Below are 25,468 nucleotides of genomic sequence, written 5' to 3' on the forward strand. Positions count from 1 at the left end.
CAGCGCTATTGGCAGGCAAGGAGTTTAATGGCCTAACGGCCAATGTAATTGACATTTGACAAATAAATAAATAATTAAAAAATAAAAAATCTTTACCTTTATCAAAATGGATATGAAATCACTAATAACAAAGAATCCAGTTGCTAAAGGAAATTTAACTAAACTGAAAGATAAAATAAATTCTGATATTACTAATGCAGATGGAGCAAAAATCTGACTTTTAAAACGAAACTGAATAATTTAAGTGCAGATGTTTCATGCATTTTTGATAATATTTATGTAACATGTAAGGAAAGGGAAATTGATAGCTACATTGAAGAATATCAAACAGTTCAAAATACAATTGAAGATCTCTACTTGAATATGGAATGAAAACATGTAGAGACATTAGGATTTTTGGAAGTACGTGAGATGAAAAATGAGCCATCGCCCTCGCCGGAAATCGAATCACATGGACCTTTGGAATACCGGCCCAGCGTGCAGAACCACTACACCATGAAGGCACACTGGGAAAGCGGGAGATATACCTTATATACTCCTCTTTTTAAAGGACGACTAGGGTTTTTAGGGGAGCCAATCGCCAAATCCTGGGTGTGGAGAATCCTCATTCAACACCCTTTTAATTCGGGTGCCACTATAGAGATATTAGGATTTGTGGAAGCAGGCAAGATGAAAAATGAGCCACCACTTTGCCGTGAATTGAACACGGACCTCTGGAATACCAGGCTAGCGTGCAGAACCACTACATCACGAAGGCACATTAGGAAAGCGGGAGACATGCCTTAAGTAATTCAAGCTATACACATTTTAGATTTAAATTACAAAATTTCTTGGGATTTCCTTGAAGATAGATTTTCAAATAAATGAAGACTAGTGAATCCATTAAGAAACTTGTTACACAGCCAAAGGTTGCTGATTCAGCAGACACTATTTTGAAACTAGTTGATGTCATTTATGGATGCATTCATTCTCTAAGCATACTACAACATCAAGTAGGGATTGGCGATGCACTAGCAACTCGTTTACTTGCAAAAAAAAAAAAAAAAAAAATATATATATATATAAAAATACATGTATTTGCTATGGGAGACAATTAAAGGGCAACCAACAAGGAACATTAAATGAATTACATAGTTTTTTAAAAGAACATGCTAGAACACTTCACAACAGTAAAACCAGTTTTAAGGAAAGGAAAATAAATTCTAAAGTCCCATTGTTGGTATTCAAAATTATTACAAATTGTCCTTATTTTTAAAAATATTATTACTTATGTAAGTGCAATCAGTTCAGTAAATTGCCTGTTTACATGCACTTTGAATTTGTGAAATTTAATAAACTTTGTTTTAATTTTTATCTAATGTGCATAATGTTGAGGCTTGTGAAAGCTTGAACAGAAGCAAAACATCGCATAATAATAATCATTCATTATTGCATTTTACGAAATCTTGAGATGCTGTTTTACCTGCTATTAATGAAAATACTACCCAAGGTAATGTTTCTAATAATTTTAATCACATAAACTCTAATTTTGTGGAATAGTGGAACCATAAACAAACAGGTTTTGTTATGCACTGCTGTAATCAGAGTTCATGATGCAGTATGTAATTTCATACAATGTCGAGCCTTGTTGGTTCTGGCTCACAGGCAAATTTTATTGCTGAGATTTGTCTTTTGTAAGTTCATCTGTATAGAAAAATCACAAGGACCCAGATATCTTCCCTAGGATCAACGGCATCTCAAACAAACGGATAACTGGAGATAACTTTCTCTCCCCCCAATTGGGTTCAGAACCTTTCTTTACAACTTCCGTTTTTGTTTTAGACAAGGTTAGTTGAAACTTATTACACGAAACTTACCACATTACCATAAAATATTGTGAACTCTTTCAATGATCCAGTTTTGCCAGATTCTAAATTTTATTAATCTGCTCCAATATATATTCTTTTAGGAATCAGTGTTTTCATGTCACTTGCTTTGGGTGAATCAATTAAACGGAACCGAAAACTTCCAACAGCTGTTTGTTCGAAATTAGGTTGGATCATTTCCGAAGCATCATTATTTAATTCTTACGTGAATTCTTGAATATCATTATTTAGAGTTAAGTACTGGGGGATCAGTTATGAAATTTTGGACTCTTGAAACAGTGCCGGAAGAAATTGTTGTCTCAAAATCTGAAGAAAAGTGTGAGAAACATTTTAAACATTCTTGTAACAGAGACAATGCAGGCAGATATATAGTAAGATTATCATTTAAAACATCGCCATCAGAATTAGGGGATTCAAAGGAATTAGCGTTGAGGAGAATTTTACTTTTAGAAAAAAGGCTGGTTAATGAATCTGAACTGTATAAAAATTATATAAGGAATTTCTTGATGAATATTTGCATTTGCAACACATGGACGTCATACCTGATTCTGAAGGTGTCCCTCCAGTGATTTGTTACTTACCTCACCACCCAAGTTTTAAACAATTATGCACTAGCACTAAATAAAAATTCATCAGCAAAAACTCCAGCAGATATTAACTTCATGACTTATGCTCATAGGCCCCAAAATTTAACCAGAATTATTTGACATTCTCGTCTGATTTAGAACATATATTGTTGCTACCTGCGCAAATACAGGAAAAATGTATGGACAAATTCAAGATATGAATTTCCAGTGCATTCTTTTGGAGAAATCATGTGAATGAACAAACTCTAGAATATCGACTCTTAATGGTGACATATGGAACTTCCCCTGCACCTTCTTATCAACTTGCTCTCTTCTCCAATTAATTTTAGATGAACAAAAGGATTTTTCAAGTGTTCGGAAGTTGTCAAATCTAATCTTCTACGTTGATGATCTTCTAACAGTGCTACATCAAAAACTACTGCCAAAAATTAGTACAGTCAAAAGTCGTTAATCCGGAATCGTCGGGACTTCGGCAATTCCGGATTATCGATTTTTCCGGATTATAGATCATCAGTTTAAATCTCATAAGATGGCATGCAGAAATTCTAAAATTAAAGATATGAAACCGTAATTTATGAAATAAAGAACAATTATGATCTAAAGGGTATCAAAATTTGCAAAAAGAAAAAGCTTAATATTTATTTGTTTACTTTATTAAACATTTCTTTCAATGTAAGTTGTTTAAGTTTTGCTTCGTTTCATGTGATAATTCTTTCTCTTTAATTCTATTAAACAGACATAATTTCTTGTTCAGTTACAAAGTTCCGCTGTTCAAGTCCTATAATTGCTATGTCGAGAACACCGACTAATTTGTCAATCGAAATTTTTTCGTTTTCAATAACCTCTGTCACTTTCTTCGCTATCGAAAGCAAATTATAATGAAGAGGAACTTGTTTTAAATCATATCAAAGACGGAGCATATCGAGATGAAATACTACATTTGGTAAGGAATTATAAGCCAAATAAAATAAAAACATCTGCGCTGAAGATAAGGATAGTGCTGACAGATCAACTTCCAATTCATTACGTGCCCGCCGCGGCGATCCCCCCCCCCCGCCGAGCAGCGTGGAATTGATAAACAGATTTCGGATTTCAAAACATACTTTCGCTTTAGATCCTTTACATATTAACAAATATATATCGGAAATTCTATTTGATATAATCGAAAGTTTAAGCCTACTTTTATAAAATTGCTCTTAGAGTCTGCAAAAAATAATAAGCCGGATCCAATTCGAAAATTAAGGAACAACGCAATCATCAACATTAACTGAAATAGATAATTAGATAATTTTAGCTTATACGTCCATTATACATAAAACGCGCACGCGAAAACGTATTCTGCACTTGCGCACACTCATATGCGCAGTCGTAAAAGGTCTTACGCGCACGCGTAAACGCCTATGCGCATGTGTCAACGCGGTGCATGCGCAGAAAGTTTTTAGTTTTGAGGTACGGATTATAGATCATTCCGAATTAACGACTTTTGACTGTACATGGCATAGATAATCTTCTGTGTAGAGATGTTTTCAGACTGCAGAAATAGTTATCTAACATGTTTGACATATAATAATTGTCACAAGAACTCAGAGAAAATGCTCTTCAGTTGGTTACTTGCAAAGAACAACCAAGGAAGTGTTGGGAATAAACTGCCATCCCCATGGTGACACATTTGATTTTAGTACACTACCGATTGTCACTAAAGGGAATGTGCTGTCAGAAGTTGCGAGACTTTTTGATCCATTAGATTGGTTAGCCCCAACTGTTATTTCTGCAAAAATATTTCTTCAAGTCTTGTGGATTGACAAGTTAGATAGAGATGAATTTCTTACCCAACAACCATGGATAATTTGGATACACTTTCATGGAGATTTAAATTCGCTTAGTAAATTAAAAATTCCTAGAATGTTTTTAGCTGATAATTATCATAGAATAGTTACATGCTTTTTGTGATTCATCTGAGAAGGCATATTGGATGCTGAATCTTTTTCTGAAGAAGAAATTAAAGTGCCATTGATATGTGCGAAAACAAGAGTTGCACCACTTAAAGTGTAATCTTTGCCAAGAGTAGAATTATGCGTTGCATTATTGTTAGCAAATTTGCTCAAGGCAGTGATGAAATGTTTGCTAATAATTGTTCTTGCTAGTAATTGTTTTGCATGGGCAGATTCTACTATCACCTTATTTAGGATTGCCTCTAAATTTTAGCTTCAAAGATAGCTTCCTTTCATAGCCAATCAAGTGTAAAAAATTCAAACATCATTCCTGAGGTGGAATGGAATCACGTTCAAGAAAAAAAATAATCCTGCTGATAATGGTACAAGAGATTACGACCTAATGAATTATTTGGCTGTGATTAGTGGTTAATTAGACCTTCTTGGTTACACAATTATTATCAGGAATCTATATAAATGGACATTTAATTAATTGGACAGTCAAGAAGTATCCAAGGAAGAAGGAACAATTTCCAATTTCACTAAAACTAGCGATGAATTCTTTATTTTCAAATTTTCCTCTTAGCCAAAATTATGTCGGATTGTTGCTTATTGTTTAATATTTATCAACAACTTTTTGAAGTGCATTTCACGTGATTTCTTATTAGTCAAGAACTTAATAATGCGAGTTGTACGATAATAAGAACTTTACAATATTCTGAAATTTCTGATGAAATTTTAAGTAAACCATATATTTTCCACTCTTTAATGGCACCGAAACGTTAAACACCGAAAAGTCCATTCCTTGAAGAAAAAGGAGTTATTTGTGTTGGAGGACGATTAAGGAGTTCATTCATTCTAGAAAATCAAAGGCATACCACGTTATTCTTCAAAAATTCTACCTTTCTAAGTTTATCATTAAGCAAAATGATGAAATGTATCTGCATACAACCTCTTGCACTTCTACTTTCTATAATAAAACGTTTGGATTGTTTACTGGTAGATATGAAGCAAAAACTGAAAAACATTTTTGACTAGTGGAAGCTGAAACAAACTAGTTTTCCAAACTTTTTGCGAAAAATGGAACCAAGAATATCTCGGTTACAACAATGAAATAAGTGGAAGAAATCTCACAAAAATTTATTGGTAAATGGCTTAGTCCTGTAAGAGAAAGAAAACAAACCACCATTTCAGTAAAAATTGGGTAGAATTATTCATAATAACTGTTATGTAATGCCGTCAATAAACTTCGGAAGATATCCACAAGACAGTTTTATGAATAACTTTATTGAATGAACACGAGACTTTTAATGTATTAATGTTTTAATGACGCGAGTTTTATGTATCCTTTTTTTGTGGATGGCATCAGTTTTCAGCATTGCCATGCACGTTCTAATCCGTGTTTGCTTAGTGATAGAAGTGTTCTATGAATTTAATGTTGATATGGATTAAATTGAATTCTTATATTGTATTTTGTGTTCTGTTTATTGAATGATATCCCTGCTTTACTGTGAAAATACTGATGTCAAGTGTTAACAAAGTTGTTTATTCGTCAAGAAACATGTGCAGAATTCAAGTAGATAAGATTTTTTTTTTTTTTTTTCTATAAATATTGAAATTGTAAACAGATATTCTAATAGTAGACTCACTGTGTCTAATTATTATTAAGGTTTATATACATATATTAAGAACCTGTGCAGAACAACCGTTGACGGGTAGTCTTGGCGTAGTTCTGATATTTTTTGATAATGTTTTCATTACAATAACAATGCTTGAGTTCTGAACATTCAAACTGCCAATAGAGAAATTCAAAGACTTATTTTCAAACTCTGCCTTTTGCCTGTCAAACACTGTGAATTTTAAAACTTTTAGAACATTAGCTTACTAGACTTTTCAGTTTTTTTATTTTGCATTTTTTTTATAATTTGTCACTAATATTTTTTATATATTTCAGGTCATCTTGTTTTTTCCTTTGAAACTCTTGGAGTGTTTCAAGGCACACTGTATGCTATTATTAAATTTAAGCTGATGCAGATGGCGCTGCTATTACGAGAACAGTTTACTTTTATGTTTTATTTTTTTAAATTTATTTGATCATGACTGCTCATGCTTTGGCGCTGAGAGTATACGATTTGTTTTTTCGCTGTTACTCATACCATTTTTCCCCCCTTTGAGAACAAAAAAACGCAAATTCATACAGTCCATTACTTATCGTTATTTCACATCGCATCATCACAGATACTCCCACAAGTTATCTCATTAATGATCTCTCATGATAGCGAGTTGGTCAGATTGCCTTGTTAAAAGAGAATAATCACTTTTCATTCATCTGTGGATTTTCAATAGGTTAAAATAAATATTCCCATTGGCACGTGGATGCTTGCCACATAAACAGAGGTGTATACAATTAATTTTCGTAAAATATATTAAAAATATAATAAATTTACCTCTGTTGCAGTATAATGTAATTTTATATTGTTTGCACAGGCTTTTATTATAATTTTGTTCAGTATTTCACAGAATTAGTGACTATGGATTTTAACAGTCAAGTTTCAGCAATTTTCCCGATAACTTCATTGGGGGGAGGGACTTTAACAAAGAAATTACACTGTTAAAACTGCTGTTAAAGTCATAAAAATTCTTACATATAATAAAAAAGGAGAGTTATATAACATGCATCTTTAGATTTAAACATCATATAGCAAGAATTCAAACAATTACCTAAATCATAAGAATTGTATCAAGTTTTCACTCAGAAATATAAAAATTATTACACTTTTGAAAATTAATTTAACAAAATTTACATAGAACTTCATTAAACTAACTTTACTAATTGCATCAAATATAGATGTTAAATAACTCTTCTGATTTTTTATAGATGAATAGATGTTATGCCACAAAGCAAACTTTCCTTATACCAACGTTATTTTATAAATGGGTAAGAATGGGAAAACCAGCACCCATTACAGATAGATGTTAGGTAAATATCACATACATTTTTATTAAGATTTTATAATAAAAATAATAATAATAAAAAAAAAAGCAAAGTATGCTTTAAAGATATCACATTTTTTTTAAAAGATAAAAATATTAACAGAGATATAATAGTACAGAGATGCATTTTTTAGCAATTACTTACCAACTGGTCTTCTAAATGCAGACGATCAAAATCATATGTCAGACGAGTGTGACGTGGTGCAGAAGGACGCCTAGTATCTAACAGAAGAAATTTATTTGAGCATCAAAGTATCTTAACCAGTCAAAAAGTATAAAAAATTACAATAAAATGTAAATTATCACTGTACAAAAATATCAAAATTAAAATCGCAAAGATTTTCTTTTATTGATAATTTATTGTTGATAAAATAAGTACAATAAATATGAAAATACTCAAAAATCACAAGAAATAGTATTTCTATCTGAAGTTTTTTAAATAATTAAAAGAAGCATATTTTATAGAATAAAATAATTTTAAATAGTATAATTATTTCAGCAAAAGTACCCTAAAAGAATGTAATAATAGTTACTTAGTATAATAATTAGTCATATGCAATTCAGTGAAAATATTTCTTTCCATTATACCTTCTAAGTGATTTATTGTCACAGATTTACCTGTTCAAACACAGGATCAAATTTTAGGAAAATACTTCATTGCAAACTATGCTCAACTATGCTTTATAAAAACAGTTTTAAAAATTTTCATTATTATGCTTAAAATGTACTTCTATTTCTTTAGAAGGACGTTGAAACACTTACTGTTTGACATTTGAATGTTTATTTTTATAGCATAGCTGTGTACAACATGCAGAAATTTCTTAAGATCTAGGTTCCCCCCCCCCCCCGTTTGGCAACTTTCATTCACAATCTGAATATTATAGAATATGATGAACATAAGCACTGTCAATTAGTTGTCCTGTAGACATTTAGAAAGGAAAAAATATAAGAGAAAGAGGAATAACCTTCTTCAGGTGTATCCACTAATGAAATATCCACTTCATCTAATAAACAGTTTGAGCTATTCAGTATATTATCAGATAGTTTTGAAATCCTACGTGAACGACGAGGTGTCACATGGGTTTTTTCTGAATACTCCACTCTGGAAGTTTTAGTAGTTGAGCTTTGTCCTTTCTGTACAGCACTCTCATTTTGCTCATTTATAGTTTCAAGGGATGACTTAACACTCTGCCTTGTCAAATATTTATTTGATTTTCGAGTATCTAAAATATAATACACCAAAAAACACTCACATAATATGATAACAAAGGCAAAGCAAATAATATGCAAAGAAAATCTGAGATTCATTAGAAATATTATAAAAAACAAGCTTAGTTACTCAAACTTGTATTTATTACTTATTTAAATTTCAATGTTATATTAAAACTTTAAATTAATTTTTTAATCTAAATATTATTTTAGATGGAAATATATATATATATATAAATATAAATATATATAATTAAGTCTAATGTTAAGTATAATTTTGAAAAATTAAGTTTAATACTAACTTTTAAATTTAAGCATTAAAATGTTGCTGCTCTCAAAATAATAATTATGTTTTGTTGAGTTGAAAGTTTAAAATTTCAAATGAGTGAAAAATAGGTTATAAATTTGCACACATATTATAGAGAAAGGTTTTAATAAAAAATATAATTGAAGATAAAGAAATAATTTTGGCAATCTTTGAAAATTATAACAGTCAAAAGTCGTTAATCCGGACTCGTCGGGACTTCGGCGATTCCGGATTATAGATCATCAGTTTAAATCTCGTAAGATGGCATGCAGAAATTCTAAAATTAAAAATATGAAACTGTAATTTATGAAATAAAGAACAATTATGATCTAAAGGGTATCAAAATTTACAAAAAAAAAAAAAAAAAAAAAAAAAAAAAAGAGCTTATTATTTATTTGTTTACTTCATTGAACATTTCTTTCAATGTAAGTTGTTTAAGTTGCTTCGTTTTATGTGATAATACTTTCTCTTTAATTCTATAAACAGACATAATTTCTTGTTCAGTTACAAAGTTCCACTGTTCAAGTCCCGTTAATTGCTGTGCCGAGTATTACCGACTAACTTGTCAATCGAAATTTTTTCATTTTCACTAACCTCTCTGTCACATTCTTCATGTCTTTATCCATTTTTTGCAGCAATTCCACTTTTTGTTTGTTGGACATCGAAACATATTTTCGTTTTGTAGATCCTTTGGAAGTTCCAGCATCGGAAATTCTATTTGACATAATCAAAAGTTCAAGTTTACTTTTATAAAATTGCTCTTACAGTCTGCAAAAAATAATAAGCGGGATCCAATTCGAAGATTAAGGAACAACGCAATCATTAACATTAACTGAAATAGATAATTTTAGCTTACATTTTCCGTTATACATTAAACGCGCAGGCGAAAACGTATTCTGCACTTGCGCAGTAGTCAAGGTCTTACACGCACGCGTAAAACGCCTGTGCGCATGTGCCAACGTGGCGCATGCGCAGAAAGCTTTTAGCTTTGAGGTTCGGATTATAGATCATTCTGGATTATGGGTGTCCGAATTAACGACTTTTGACTGTATTACTTTTAAAATAATTTACATTTACTGTTATGATTTATGACAAATATTTAAATATGCAAAGTATACAATGTTTTTCTGCATTAGAAAATTTGTGTATATAAAGGAATATTCCTCATATTTACATTCTCCACCTTAACATATGAATTTAACCTTCTTAAAGGTACTTCCGATTCTCACTATAATTTGCAATGTGTCAAAGAAATACTCCAGACCTTCATTTCCATCCCTGTCATGAAATCATTAAGTCAATATGGTAAGGACACATCAGTTCCTGTAGCTCGTTTGACCTTTCATACATCATTCCTTTTGTAAATGTTTCAAATAGTATATTTTTCATATATCTCTAAAACAAGACAATTAACTGAAATTCTCTTACCTAAAAGACATAAAAATCTGACCTTTAGTTATAGGGATTTATAAAATTCCTTCTGAATGCAGTTTTGCGGGCATTGCTCAGCTTTATAAACATTATGCATATGAGGGCTATCTGCTTAAAGAAAGAAATGCCTTTGAAGTGATCAACATGGTGCAAGAGACCTCATTGGCTTCGAGTGAGTAGCTGCTTGCTCGTGTCACCATCTATTAGCACCGGTGAGAAGTACCGCAGCAAATGAGTTTTGCATGCACGTGAAGATGGTAATGACCTTGGGATTCGATCCTGGGCCTGTTTAATGTGAGTGAATTCTCTACCACTAGCGCAAAAGAGCTCCCATGCATTAGGTTCGTGAATTCTAACTCTTTCAAATTTGCGAGCATCGCTACATCTTCAATGATGATTTTCTAGTGGAAACTAGCTTGTAGTCTCATTACATGCCAACCCATCTGCCTGTATTTGAACCCAGAATGAAACATCACTATTCAATAGTAGTTAACTACTTGGGTATTGATGGGGCATTTGCAGGTACTGAAATTTACAAATCATTAATAATTAGTGTAGGAGATTCACAGGTAATTAATAGTTAATGTCAGATGGGGGAATACTACTCTGCTATTGTGACAAAATGGGCAGTTTTCAATATCCATCAGTTAATCAGTATTATTACCTACACCAATTTGTCCATTAACTTGAATTTCATAAAAACTTGCAAAGTTTTCTCCACAGTAATATCATGAAATATAACTTTTACTCCAGTCTTATTAGAAGAGGGGGGGGATATGTTCCTTTACTCTACCATTTAAACATTCCAACAAATAACCCCTGCTTGATATGGGTGTGCAGCTAACAAGAAACAAGCTAAAATAAGTTGCTATAAAACTCAGACAGTTATATTTATTTGTGCTAATTTCATATTAAATTTTTCAATTTTTTTACTGCTCATATCATACAAAATCAATATTTTTATAAGTGTCATTGTCTAGATCCATGAATTATTCAAAATAAATAGTAGGGAAAAAATTAAGAAAACAAAACATACATGATTTCAGTATAAAAACTGTAAATTTGTCAGCAGTAATTAAGCAGAACACAATACTGAATAAACTATTTTTTTTTTCAACAATAAAAATAAACAAAAGCACATACTTTGAAAGCAAGCCTTCATTTCTGGTTGAGGTAAACAGTGTGGAGATGAATCTAAGGGATCTCTCTTCTTAGCAGTTAAGTCAGTCACATTTTCATTCAAAACAGGACTTTTATTTCGATGACCATTCTTGGCAGAAATACTAGAACTGCTATCTTTATTATCTTCAAGAGATTCTTTGTTTCCATTTACTATTTCGACATCATTAACTGGACTACCTCTGTAAAAGATATTTATTTGTCAGACAAACCAAATCAAAAAGCATAAAAATCATATCATCTAAATATTACTCTGATCTTTCCAGCAACTGCAAAACAGTGTATTAAAATCAGATGCAAATTCAAGGAATTTCTTAAAACCATAACCTAAGTTTTCAGATAGATATTCGAAATATATATTATTTGTACACATATAAGAATATATCTAGCTCCACTTTCCCATAAAACATTCAGAGATTTCCTTTATTAGATTACCTGTAAGTTACAGAGTGCATATGAGATGATTCCCTGAAGCAGTATGCAAACATTTACGACTTAGTTTCAGAATCACATAATATCACAACATAAAAATATTCAGAATTAGGCATTAACTAAACAAAAGCTAAATAAGTTTGACAAATTTCAGGTGGTAGTTAAGTCCTCCTTTTTTTTAACAGCAACATTGAATATTCCCTTTACCTGAAGCATGACATGCTTTACGCAGCAAATGCTTCACATAGAGGATTCTTAAAGATTTACAGAGTAAATTTATGAATGTCTGCAAGAGCCCTGTATAACACAACAGTTAGTTAAGCTATTAAAAAATGCCATATTATGAGAATTTGGGCTTTAGGAATGAAACAGCTAGAACCAGTAATAATAATATACACTCGTCAAAAGTGAAATTGCAATGCCAAAGAAGGAATACGCATAGTGATGTGAAAATAACAGGATAGGTAAAGATAAGACACATACGCAGAAGATAAAAAAAAAAAAAAAGAGGCTGCTCAGAGTATGATGTGAGACATGAGACTGAGCATTGTCCTGCTGGAATAATGTGGTGAGGGCAGCCTGCACAAGTGGCCGAACCACAGGCATGCATAACAACTTGTGTTACGTACCTGCTGGATGTTAAACTGCCAGTAATGAGCACAAGGATTGTCCACTGTCTGACCATGATAAAATTCCAAACCATGAAGCTCGGTTTAGGGCCGATGAGATAATTGACGAGGTGGGCTGGCCAGGTAATGTGCTCTGAGAATTCACCACACATGTCCATGACTGTCATTCTTCCATAAGTAAAATCAGGATTCGTCTGAAAACAATACCCAATGCCATTTGTTCCTCCATTGAAGATAACGTTGATACCAAGGTAGATGGGCAGCCCTAAGTCGAATGGTTAAAAGAACCTCAGATTCTGGCCACTGTGTGTGCATCCCTGCCTCATGCAACCTGTTACAGATGGTTTTGCAGGAGACAGATGCCTCTTCTGATAATGGTGGGTAAGCTTGAATATGACTAACCGCAGCAAATGGGTCCCCACGAAACTGTCGACGAATTGGCCTATTAGTGCAATCTGACATGCACCTGGATGATCCACTGCCTCTTTGCTGTGTCCTCAGATGGTCCTGCGTTCATCATGCCCCACATCGCTGAATCGTACTTCCGTCCCGCTCAACATTTGCATGCATCGACAAATTGTACATCGAGTTCATGCAGTTCTAGGATGTATTCTCGTTCTTCTGACGATAATTGCTGGTATTCAGCTTGCTATTATCTCCAAGGTATTTTCTAAACTTCTTCAATAATTCCCTTACAACAATCTGTCATTGATAGCATATACAGAGCGAGCCAGCTACTGGCTTTCATAGCAAGAAACTGGGTATTATGTGACCATACGCCAACACAAATTTAATCATTTGCTATGTACCCGATCCTGTTATTTTCATATCATTCCTTGCATGCCTTCATGGTGCTGCAAATTCACTTTTGATAAGTGTATAAGTACCGCATATTCTAGCACTTTTAATACAAAATACAAGATTGAAATTTATGGGTGTTTGAAAATTGTCCATTAATGAAGATTTAACTGTATTTGCAAATTATTTATACTTTCTCATATATGAAAGATACTCATACATAGGGGAAGGGAAAAGGAAAAAAAAAGAAAGAAAGAAATCCATTACATAGGCTTATTGTTGAGCCTTTTCAAAATTTCTGTAGGGCATTCAGATAAGCGAAACGAATTCAGACCCCACAGTGGTTGAAATACAAAATCCTCAGGTGCAAATGAGGTCCTTCCTACAGCCTTTTCAGATTTGGAACTCTCAGCTTTAGTTTTAAAATTTTCTGTAGCAGCATTTACAACTTCTTTCTCCACATCATTTTCTTTCACAGTCTTCCTCTTTGGCGTTTTCAGATTTTGTTTTTGTGTCAGACCTAAAATAAAAAAATATGTTATTAAAATAATTAGGAGGACAGATATTTCTTGAGTACATTTTACAATACAGCAGGATTTCAAATAAATGTATTTTTTCTTATAAATATAAAACAGATTAAAAATCACCCCAACACGAATATTACCATTTATCTTATTAATATGTATACCAACATGTATTTGATTTTTTATTCATAAGATTTATACAAATTCTAGTAATTTGGAATTATTAAAAACAGACATAAATTTTCTTCTATGAACTTAAAACCAATAAAACATTGCATGAATTGTAGTTTAAAGAATCTCAAATGAAACAAAATTCCTCATTATTCATATTTATGCATTTAAGTGAAAAGGATAAAAGAATGCTTGATAATTTTTTAAAAAGCTATATTACTAAAAATTTATTCGAAATAATGGTCTTAAATGGACATGATGAGATCAATAATAGGCCCTTGCTTTAAAGATGGTATTATGGATGTTAATAGAAAATTTTTAATCACACAAAAGTACATTCACATTATAATACGAGATACTAAGAAGGAAATAAAATATTCTAAATTCACATGGCTAAAATTACATTTAAACATTAAGTAGGAGCTTTTGCAGATAACCCAATTCCAGCTCAGCTGATAAAGTAGCCATCTACAAAAATTCCTACTTTTGCTTATATTTAAATATGATTTTAACATGTCAACTTAGAATTAACTTAGAATATTAGAATTTTACTTTGTTTTTAACTTTATTCTATATGTCTTTTAAAAATATTAACACGTCTTAATTTTTCAGTATGATATGCATTAGCTGAACATTTGTTTGCATGCAACAATGGTAGCAATACCACAAATGATATAAACAGAATTTTATTGATAAGGAATGGGACATCATTATGCAACACACTGCTTTATGCAGCATTTTGTAAACTGTAGTCCACGGATCACATGTGATCTGCCTAGCCTTCTTTTATAGTATTCCTAGATTTCCCGAAAGACAAAAAATTAAATTTAAATTAACTGTACATAGCATATTATAGCTGAAAATCTGAGTTTGGAAATTAGTACAATTGTCTATCACTTTTTCTCCCAAGAATGACACTTCACCAGTTACTTCATTAATATGTATACCAACACTAACAAAAAAGAGGGATTTAGAGCACTATTAGTATGGGTTCTTATCTGCATACATATAAATATAGAATAGCTATGCAGGAATTGGCAAGCTCATTTACTTCATTAATATGCATACCAACATTTATTTGATTTTTTCTTAATAAGATTTCAAAATTCAAATAACCTGGAATTATTAAAAACTGATGTAAATTTTCTTCTGTTAACTTAAAACTAATAAAAAATTACATGAATTTTAATTAATTGTATCTAAAAAATTAAAGTGTACAGGTAGTTAACATATGCTAAAAAATGCTTTTAGAAGGGGACAAAAGTAAGGTGCTTCACAGAACTTCTAATTTATAAAAGTGGTCTTCACTTGAAAAAGTTTGTGAAACACTGGTTTAATGCAATCATGCTTGTCCACAGCTATTTTGATGATACATAATCGTGAGAAAAATATTATTAAAAATGTCAGTGCAGTTTTACTTATTTAATGGAAATACACTACAAATATGTTAATGAATATATTAATGTGACTTTAACTAAAAGTAAATTAAAAATTTCTCAATCATGAGTTGCCCACAGTCGTTACTTAAAAGTTCATTCATAAACCAATTATTTACATAGCATTTCTAGAAATTTTCTTCCTAGCTATCTTAAATTAAATCATTAAAAGGGTAAGTTTCTCTCACTTTGGCCCCCATAGTACTTTCTTGAAGTACTATGTGGTACTATGCTTCGTTGCATCAGGTTTAATTAATTATAATTATTGGTTATAATTTATTAAACTTGGTATAGTGGAAACTACTTTCTGTGCAAATGCGGCAAGAACTGGCAGAAACTTATCAGTGAAAACTTATTGCAGTACAGTAAGTAGTAGAAGAAAATGCATTTAAAAATTAAATAAGTTCAGCATAAGGTTTGCGGTATAAATCCACAGGTTACATAATAGCTTTCATCATTTCATAATTTTTATTCAGCCTAATTTTTTCCACAAAGTTGTTTACGGAGGTCACTCTGAAATTTTTTATATACGCACAGATGATACGCAGGAAAAAATTAATGGTTAGATTTGAAAATAAGAGCTACTTTAGCCTAGCAGCTGATTTTTTAATGGCCAGTTGCAAGTAGTTTAGCACAGAATAAATTTTAGGCAGAAGGTAAAATAGAGCTGGCACGAGAACATTATCACACTATGTTTTTAAAGTGGGATTAAATCAAGAATGCTTTCAATGTCTACAGTTAGCATTAGAAATAAAGGTCCATCTTGTGCTACTGTATTCAGATGGTGTACGGAATTTCACAGATGTAGCAACTCTCTTCAGGATAAATAATACAGAGGAAGGCCATTGTTAGCAACAATCCTGGATAATGTGCCTGCCGTAAGGAAAATATTAATCAATGACAATCATTGCATCTACCAAATGATAAAGAAGGAAATTAACATTGGATTTGCTGCCATACATAAAATTATTCATGAAGAATTGCATATCGAAAAACTAGTTTGCCGTTGGGTTTCACATAATTTAACTGAACACCAAAAAGAGATATCAGAAACAGTAAAGAAACCCTTAAATTACTTAAAGATAATGGCACCACATTATTTCTAAAATTGTAACTGGTGATGAAATTTACATACCATTTTTTGACATTTCAATATGTCAAGAAAGGCAAAGTATGGGTCTTTGAAGATGATCCCATGCCCACAATGGTAAAAAAACAACGTGCAATGAAAAAGTAATGTATGACATTTTCTTCAGAAGTACAAGACTGGTCACAGCCATCAAGCTGGAAGGACGGAAGACTGTCACAGCTGTCTTAAAGAAATTCTTCAAGAAGTGAATGTTAGATGATTCATGCTCCACCAAGACAATGCATATTCTCATTCAGCAAGATTAACATTTGAGTTTCTTGAATTAAAATACATCAAACAGATAGAACATCCACCCTATTCACCCGAACTACCTATGTGTGACTTTTGGCTATTTTTAAATCTAAAATAGGTGTCATTTTTTTTCCAAAAATGAGATTGATGAAATGCATTTTTTCATCGATTCCAAGAAATGAACAGCTTGAGGGATTTAATCATTGGAAAATTCAGCTATAGAAGTGCACTGATGTTGAAGGAGACTACTTTGAACACTCCTAAAATTTCATAACTTCAAAAGCCTATCTGAAAAATTTCAGACTGACCCTCGTATAAGATAAAATTAACTTCAGTGATGTTTTAAAACCCAGACAAGGTGGAGAATACTTTTTGATTCTCAACAGAACTTGCAAATAATGTCATCATGACCCAAACAGAAGTTACGAATGTTCATTTGCAGTTGTTTTTTTCAAATCAAACCACTAACTAGGAAATGAAACATTTTATAAAATGAGAGCTGCCTTGCAGATATGATAGAGAAGCTGTCTGCCATAGCCATGAGCTTGGGTCTGAATTTCAGAGAAGGCATGGATGTTTGTAACTATATAGTGTCTTTGCAGCAAGGGTCATATAAAAAATAATATTATTTGAGGGATTAGTGGTACATGAAGAGAAGTGGGATACCCTTGCACCTGTCCTGCAGAGTATTCGCCAAGAAAACTGAGATGGAATTTTATCTTTCTCAAGAGTGTAACTTAATAGCCTTTTCAAGTACAACTCAGGCAGCATTCTTGTGCTGCAATGGTTAAATGACTGATCAATTTTGGCCATTCCCGATGAAAGTATTAAGTTGGAGTTCATTTCGGTTAGAATGTACAGGTGCAAGGTTTTTCAAACTTTTTTTGCAACATGCTCTTTCATTATGAGGAATATCATGTCAATCCATATATATAGTCCCTGCTACTTATTAACCCCTTAACTGCCGCGGGCGTATATATACGCCTTGCTCAGGCGATGCTTTGCGCTGCTACACCTAAAATTATTCGCAAAGTTAACGCATCGGCTGCGCATCTGGGGCAGTTAACGCATCGGCTGAGCAAGGCGTACATATACGCCCGCGGCAGTTAAGGGGTTAAAATCACTTCCATTCAAATATACATAAATTTATCATTAGGCTGAGTTTAATAGATGGTGATTTCTGTATTGCAGATTGTGATATCAGCCATGAGCTTACCTAGTAAGATACTAACAGTTAATCTAATAATTAAAAATAAATATTTAAGGTATACTATTTTCATTATTTAATATGGTCTCTTTTTTCTCCCACATCATTTTTACTTTCTATATATGACAGTCAATTTTTTTTCACATCATCTCAGTATAATCATATACAGTAATTTTCCGTATTGATGCACGAAATGTTGGCTACAATTTGTAGTTTCCCTGAAGCTTCTAAATAAAAGCCTTGTTTTCAAAACAAATTTTTAACTGAGTTTTGAGAAACTGCCCACCCTGCAAATACTGAACAAATGTGCATATCCTCTAGCAAAGAAATTGACTAGTCATCTCTTTTAAAATGTTTTCATTTTTACATGATTCAGTTTTTTTCATCATTTTTTAAATGAGATCTTTTTTTTTGTAATGGCCTTTGAAAGCTTTCATAAAATCCTGGTTCAAAGGCTGAAGGAGGAAAATTGTATTTCTCAAAAATTTTGTTGCAGTGATAAATTGAGGGTAAATTCTTGACCTCTTTCGTGCACAGAGTTTTTCTGCTTTTGCCAGTAATCAATTCTGTCTTCTTAATTGTTGCAGCCACATGGCACGTAAATAACATAAAACCTAATTACCTCAATTTCTTGAAATCAGCTGCTGTTTAACTTTAAACATTAAAATGTGGTCTGGTAACGTTTTGCAAAACAAACCAGTTTTGTCTATATTATAAATTTTGAGTGGCCTGCATTCCTGACCAGGGAAAATATCTTTCATCCAGTTATCAGCCCACAATGATGATCTGACCTTTGCTTCCCACCATATAGCTTCTGACAAACAATGTTATTTCTCCCTTTCAATCTTGTGAATCATGAATTCCTTGACACAAACTTTTTTCCTACCATTTTAGTAAATTCTGAGGTTTCTGTGGTCAAAACAACTTTATAAATAAGGACATTTGTTAGCCTCAGAGCTTGAAACTATTTTAAAAGAACAATTTCAAAAATTCTTGATTTTATATCCCTTTACTGCTTGAAAATTTTGCATTTTTTATTAATTTTTCATCATAGTTGTTTTAAGGAAATTGTTTGGAAAATTCCAGTTTAAATGCAGTTATTCTTTGGCTACCCTTAACAAAATTTATATGTCATGGCATTTAAGTATAAGAATTTTACTCACATTAATTCATAAATTTTCAATGAAATTCATTGATTTATTTTCTTTATTTAAAAAGGAAATCAGATTTCTTAAGAAAAGATTACCTGACTGTGGTTTCCGCAACCCACGTGTAAGACCTGGCACAGGAACTTGAGAAACAACTTTCCCTTTAGGCTGAAACATATTACAAATAAATAAATAAATAAAAATTAATGCATAAAATTATATAATGAAACTAAAATTTCAAAACAAAACTTATTAAGAGCTAGAGTTATAAAATTAATATTCACTTGAAGATGACACATTAGGTTAAACTGAAGACGTAATAAATTTTTATATAAGTGTTTTGTTTAGCAAACAGCTAAGCTAATTTTTTTCAAATATATAATAGAAACAACCCCATGCAAAACATTACTGCATTATAATGGTGCTGAAATTTTAGTTCAAAGAGAAGATAATATGCATAGTAAATGTGTACTTCGATTTTATTTCTCTCAAATGATCCATGTCAGGAAATTGTGCCAAGAGTGCAATTTATAAAGAAATAATGCAATAAAATAATAATTCAGCTAACAATAACTGTGAGAATAATGCATTTACTTATGTATCTATTTTTATTAATTAATTAATTATTGAAAATTCAGAAGGAAGAAATGATGCAGCATATATCAGTTCTGCAGGTATAGATAAAAGAAGAACTTTGTGAATTAAAAAACAATAACAAAAATACAGATGTTGTATTAGAATTGTATTCTGCACTTCCAAGAAGACAAATCATTCAGTACTATTCTTTTATTTATACAATGTAAAATTGCTGTAGATCCATACCTTGCCTATAGAAAAAAAGTTTCTAAAAGATATACTGGAAAATTTACCGGAAGAAATATATGAGTGAATTCAATAAATACTATTACTATATAAAACTTCATTTAGAATCAAAAAAGGTAAACAATATATGCAATAAAACGATCATTAATGGAATAACAGAATGAGGTTTTATTGTATATACTACATAGTATTTTATATGGTTTGTTTTGGCCATATATGTAGTTCTGCGCATGAGATGAATTACAGCAACTACTCTGAACACTGAATGAGGAACTTATTTTTAAAAAAATGTCACTGAAACATCATGCTTCCATAATTGGGAAAATATGATTGTATTGCAGAAAGACAGTGCATATGCATATTTGTCAACTATCTCATAAGAACGTTTCTGACAGTGGTCCCTAATCTTTTTTAAATACATACATCCCCCTCTCCTTCTCAAAACTCTGAAAATACATATACATTTAATTAAATTAAGATTATTTTCAAATGTGCTTTATAAACTAAAGAAAATATATAGAACATGTTGCTAAATACCAAAATTATTACTTTTTATTCAAAGGTAGTTTTATATTCATAACCTAAAACTAAATATTTGTCTATGAGGTCATTTCATGCTACCAAGGTTTACGAGATTTTCGGATTTGTCAATAGTTGAAAACATTTGGGATAGATGGGATGGGATTTACAGGCTCGACCAGAATCTCTTTACAAGTCAGCATACTTCTTCAACATGTATGACGAGTAATACACAATGACACCAGATGATATTAGTATATTTTAGTATCACAATAAACAACAAAATACACTAAAAATGATGTCTTTAAAAAATATATATATATATATATTAATTATTCTTTTGCTTTGAAAATTTTATCATGTCTTACTTCTGATCTCAGCCCTCAAGTTTATAAATTTCATGAAACTTGCCCCACTCCTTCATTTTGTTGCACTTTACATTTTACTCTGCACTGCACATGCTTCATTAAATGAAAAAATCCATTGTGGACCCCACAACTTCCTTGTGTGGCCTATTAAATTATACACATTTTTTGCTGTACTTCATTTAAACTCACTTCTTCGAATTATTCTAACTTAATTAATCGACTGAAATTCTTATTTTTTCATAATGGGTATAAAACTTTCCCAGATTAAAGTATAAGAACTGGGAGATTGCATTAAAAGTTATATTTTGTTATTTGTTGAAAATTATTATTATTTTTTTTTTAAAATTTGATATTGCCAAAGCATGAATATGTCATTTAAAACACTTCTGTAACTGGAAGTCTATGACTACAACCAAGGATTGGAAAAATAAAAACCGGATAAGGGGAAGGTATGTGTGCGTGTGTATATTCATATTAATGACTAATATAAAATAATAAGCAATTTTATATATACACACACACATATATATTATGAATATATGTATATATAATAAAAAAAAGCTAATAATATTGATGGCATAGAATGTAGAACTGTTGTATTTGACAGATGCTAATTCATAATGAAGAGCAAGAATTTTGGACACTCATTATAACGAAAGCAAACTTAGATATAACAATGTTGTAGATATATTGATGGCATAGAATGTTGATCAGTAATGAAGAGCAACTTGGCATCTTCATTTTAAAAACACATTGCGGCCACAAATAACTTGGCACATTACACATGCCTATTCATAAGCACTTACATTTTTGATATTCTTGTGATAGAAGAAGAGCAGTAAAGCCGTGTCTTAGCGAGAACAGAGATAAAAGCAAAGTGCACAGTTATACAATATGGTAGCTTATTAAGAGAAAGTTTCAGTCTAAGTTCTGAATTAGCTATGTCATCAGCATTCTGCAATTCATATGATATGGACTGATCTAGAAATGATGTAGTCCAGAAATAGTTATTACTATTTTCAGAATTGAGAGGGGTAAATACCCAGATTAAGAATGAGAAATCAAAAGGCTATTGCTAATTTACACACATACACATATACAGAGTTCGTACACATTTCTGCACATGGAAATTAAGTACTTTTAAGGACCTTACTGAAAAAAATTAAGGACCTATGAGCAAATAGCAAATTAATAAATTCAATTAAAATAATATATGTGCCTGAACTTCACTTTTGTAATACCATCCAAAAAACAAAATAGATCCGTAAGTAGGAAGCATTATTATTAAACATAACATAATTAACTTAATTATTAATTAGTTTAAGCATAAAATATACTTTATGAAATTTATCGAACAGCATTAAATATCTTACATTTACAATAGTTCGGTATATCTGAAAGAAGATAAGAGACATTTTATTTACGTTTTACTAATAGTTAGTTTCATGCTGATTTTTTTTTGTCTCATTACTTGCTCAATCTAGAGGTTTAGTAAATAGCAGGTAGATTTTATATCAAGCATCATAGTTTAAAATGAGAAGTAAAATCATAATCAGAATGATTTATAACAAAAGACTGGCTGTTGTCATCGCTGCTCTTTACCTAAAGAGAGACCTGCTGATCAGAACAAAACTGAGAGGCCTGATGTGGGCATGGTTAGCTAGTTTTGAAAGTTAGTTGGGCTCTGTTTGTTGCGGTTAGTGTTATAGCTCCATGTAGAGTTCCAGGGGTTGTAACCAAGTTAATATACTTTAAGGTTCCAATAAGCCACTAAAGCAACAGAGGTGACACTAAGTTGCTTTGTATTAATTTTGGACTCACTAGATACTAAGCATAAGTTTTACACAAATTTTTACATTTTTGTGTTTTACCTTGTGCCATGCTAAGGAATAATGAAAGGCAATAACTCACTTTATTATGCAAAGATAATTTTTAAGGGTAAGCAGTTAGTTATAACTTAAATTAGGTAGTTAGATAACCTTAGTCATTATGGATTTACATGATTACTATTAAATTTTACTTATTTTTTAACAATAATTTAAAAAGTCCCTATTAAAATCAGAATCTAATACAATTTCACAATTTAAAATATATGCAATTTATGACATTAATTCTTAAATGATATTAGGATAATTATACATTAAAGCTACAAAACATTTATGTTTTGTAGCAACAACACTTAACAAAATATTTATGCATCTTTTTAATTTGAAGCCTTCCCAGACATTTTGGCTTAATTTATATAAATTTTCTTCTCTTTAAACATCTTTCCTAACAATTAAAAATCTGTTTGAATACACAAACCAATGTTCTGATTAGTTTCTGCATGCTTTATCTTCTCCTAACTTGTCAGCCTCTCCACAATGTACCTATGAGGGTTTAATAGATCTGGTAAAAGTTAAAAAGTCCAAAAACTCCCGATAGACGTGAAGCAAGTTATCGCTGTCTCAAAGTGACTACAAAGTCCGACAAAGGTTTAAATAAGCCTCTTATTTAAAAAGAACTTAAAGGCATGTTCTTATGCTAATTAATTCAATTGCAGTTTGTGGTGATGTAATTAAACAAGAACAATCAAATTTAAACAAAAAAAAACGTGGACTAGTGGTCAAAGACTATAGAATTTAATTTAAATTTAAGCTGGCTCAGTAACTCTATCGTCATAACAAACCCAAATGTCAGCAGCGATAATGCAAAGACAAAAAGTTGCAAATTATCAGAGCTGGCAGGAACTAATGCAGCGAACAAGCGGAGATTAAAAACACATTCTGTCTTACACACCGAAAACCTCAGTTTAAAAACTTTCTAAGTGATTTGCATTCTGGGGAGGAAATAGAGACTGGAAATTATAATAAAGGCTGAAATTGTAAACAACTCGGTAAGTTACATAATAATACCTGTATATATATTTGAAGAATAATTTTCTTTCTCTGTATGTACTCAGTTTCTTTCTTCAAAATGCTTCCTTTTCATTTTAGAATTTTTTGATTTAATTAAAGATTTCTGTTATTCTAAAAAAACTAAATGCATTTAGAATGTATAGAAAAAGCTGCTAATTTTATTTCTTTAGTAATATGAACATTCAGGAGAAATATGAAATATATATGGTAAGGTCCGGTTACAGAGCTGGTGTGGCATAATTTTTAGAATTTAGTGACACACCGAGCAACAAAATCTAGAAATGGCAAAACTTTTAGAATTTAGAGCAGGTATTGGAAGCAGAATTTAGAAAGGCACTAGTCAGCAAAATTTAGGAGCTACAGAGATAAGTTTAATGTTTCACGTGATTGCACCAGGTGGGAAAATGCCTAGACCTGTGTATGAAGCATTAAGACATATTAGATGAATCTTTTAAACTGCCAGTTTTCGATTTCTTTATTAATAAAAAATATTCTTTTCTGTTATGCCTGTCCATGTGATAAGATTAGAAGTATTTTTAATATTTTCCATACTTGTGTCTAGTGAAAAGTAAAGAAACTAAAGGGAAGATAAGCATGCTAAGAAAAAAATTCTAGTATCAGAAGTAAAACATTCAAATATTATGTTTTCATTGTTCTTCCAGATATTCTCCAAAAAGTAAAAAATTCATTGCAAACTTTCTGTAAAATACATCCATTATATGTTAATACCATAGAGACATTTTTCATTTTGTCACATTTTTCTAAAATCTTCTAGAATGGTGGGTCTATAAATCTTGCCTTCAAATCCTTCTAAACTTTCCAAGTTGCAATGTCTAATGTCTCGAAGAAAAATTATGCCTACCAATTTTGTAACAGCAAACAGCCAGAAATATATATATATATATATATATATATCAAATTGGTCTTACAGTATTGTACTAACTACCTTGCTTGTTAATTTATATATATATATATATATATATATATATATATATATATATATAATTCCAGATGGAAAAAGTGTGAAATTAATTTTATACAAAAAACTGATGCATATTCTGAGAATTCTGAACACTGAGACAATTACACAAGAAAACTCTTATGAAAAAATTAAAAAGAAGATATTTTTAATTAATATGTTATTTTTAAAATATAATTTCAATATATTACCATTATTTTAATGATATTTATCAATGTTAGAATGTTTAAAAAAAATCGTTGAAATATTTTCAGATCATGGAATTTAAAATTTTCTATAGCAACTGATCTTAAAAATCGCCAAAATGTTGATAAGTCGCCAAATTTAGAGTCGTTCAATAAAAGAATTCACATCCCCAAAAGCGAAAAGTTGTTTAAGAGCTCTTCATTAGAAAAAGTGAAATAATTCGAAATACTTGTTTCACTTCTTGCTCAGAAACTCGAGTATCCCACCATTGATATTAGAAATAAGAACAAATCATAACCCATTCAAATAACCATATTTATCAGTGAATTGCCAAAAATATACCTCCAAACTGCTAATTCACACTCAAAATGGCAGTTGTAAAAACAGAAAGAAATTTCACATGATTAAAATTAAGGACCTTCTGCCAATTTTGGCCAAAATTCAGGACTTTTAAGGACCAAAAATCGA

General features: G+C 31.2%; 1 protein-coding gene across 4 annotated transcripts in view; it reads right to left on the bottom strand.

The window, feature by feature from the left end:
- LOC118192195 (uncharacterized) overlaps positions 1 to 25,468 on the bottom strand; it is a 62,251-nt gene that overhangs the window by 5,257 nt on the left and 31,526 nt on the right. For 3 of the 4 annotated variants that reach the window (XM_035363098.2, XM_085827187.1, XM_085827189.1), the window contains 5 exons: positions 19,328 to 19,397; positions 13,630 to 13,882; positions 11,468 to 11,685; positions 8,343 to 8,600; positions 7,523 to 7,599 (listed from right to left, as the gene is read on the bottom strand). In XM_035363098.2, the coding sequence (XP_035218989.1) occupies positions 7,523 to 7,599; positions 8,343 to 8,600; positions 11,468 to 11,685; positions 13,630 to 13,882; positions 19,328 to 19,397 (876 nt within the window). The remainder of the gene's footprint in view (positions 1 to 7,522; positions 7,600 to 8,342; positions 8,601 to 11,467; positions 11,686 to 13,629; positions 13,883 to 19,327; positions 19,398 to 25,468) is intronic. The other variant, XM_085827188.1, reaches the window with a different exon arrangement.

This window comes from Stegodyphus dumicola, chromosome 11 (genome assembly GCF_044657685.1).
Source record: "Stegodyphus dumicola isolate Sdum_Otavi_A_Nest chromosome 11, ASM4465768v1".
NCBI classification, from domain to species: Eukaryota; Metazoa; Arthropoda; class Arachnida; order Araneae; family Eresidae; genus Stegodyphus; species Stegodyphus dumicola.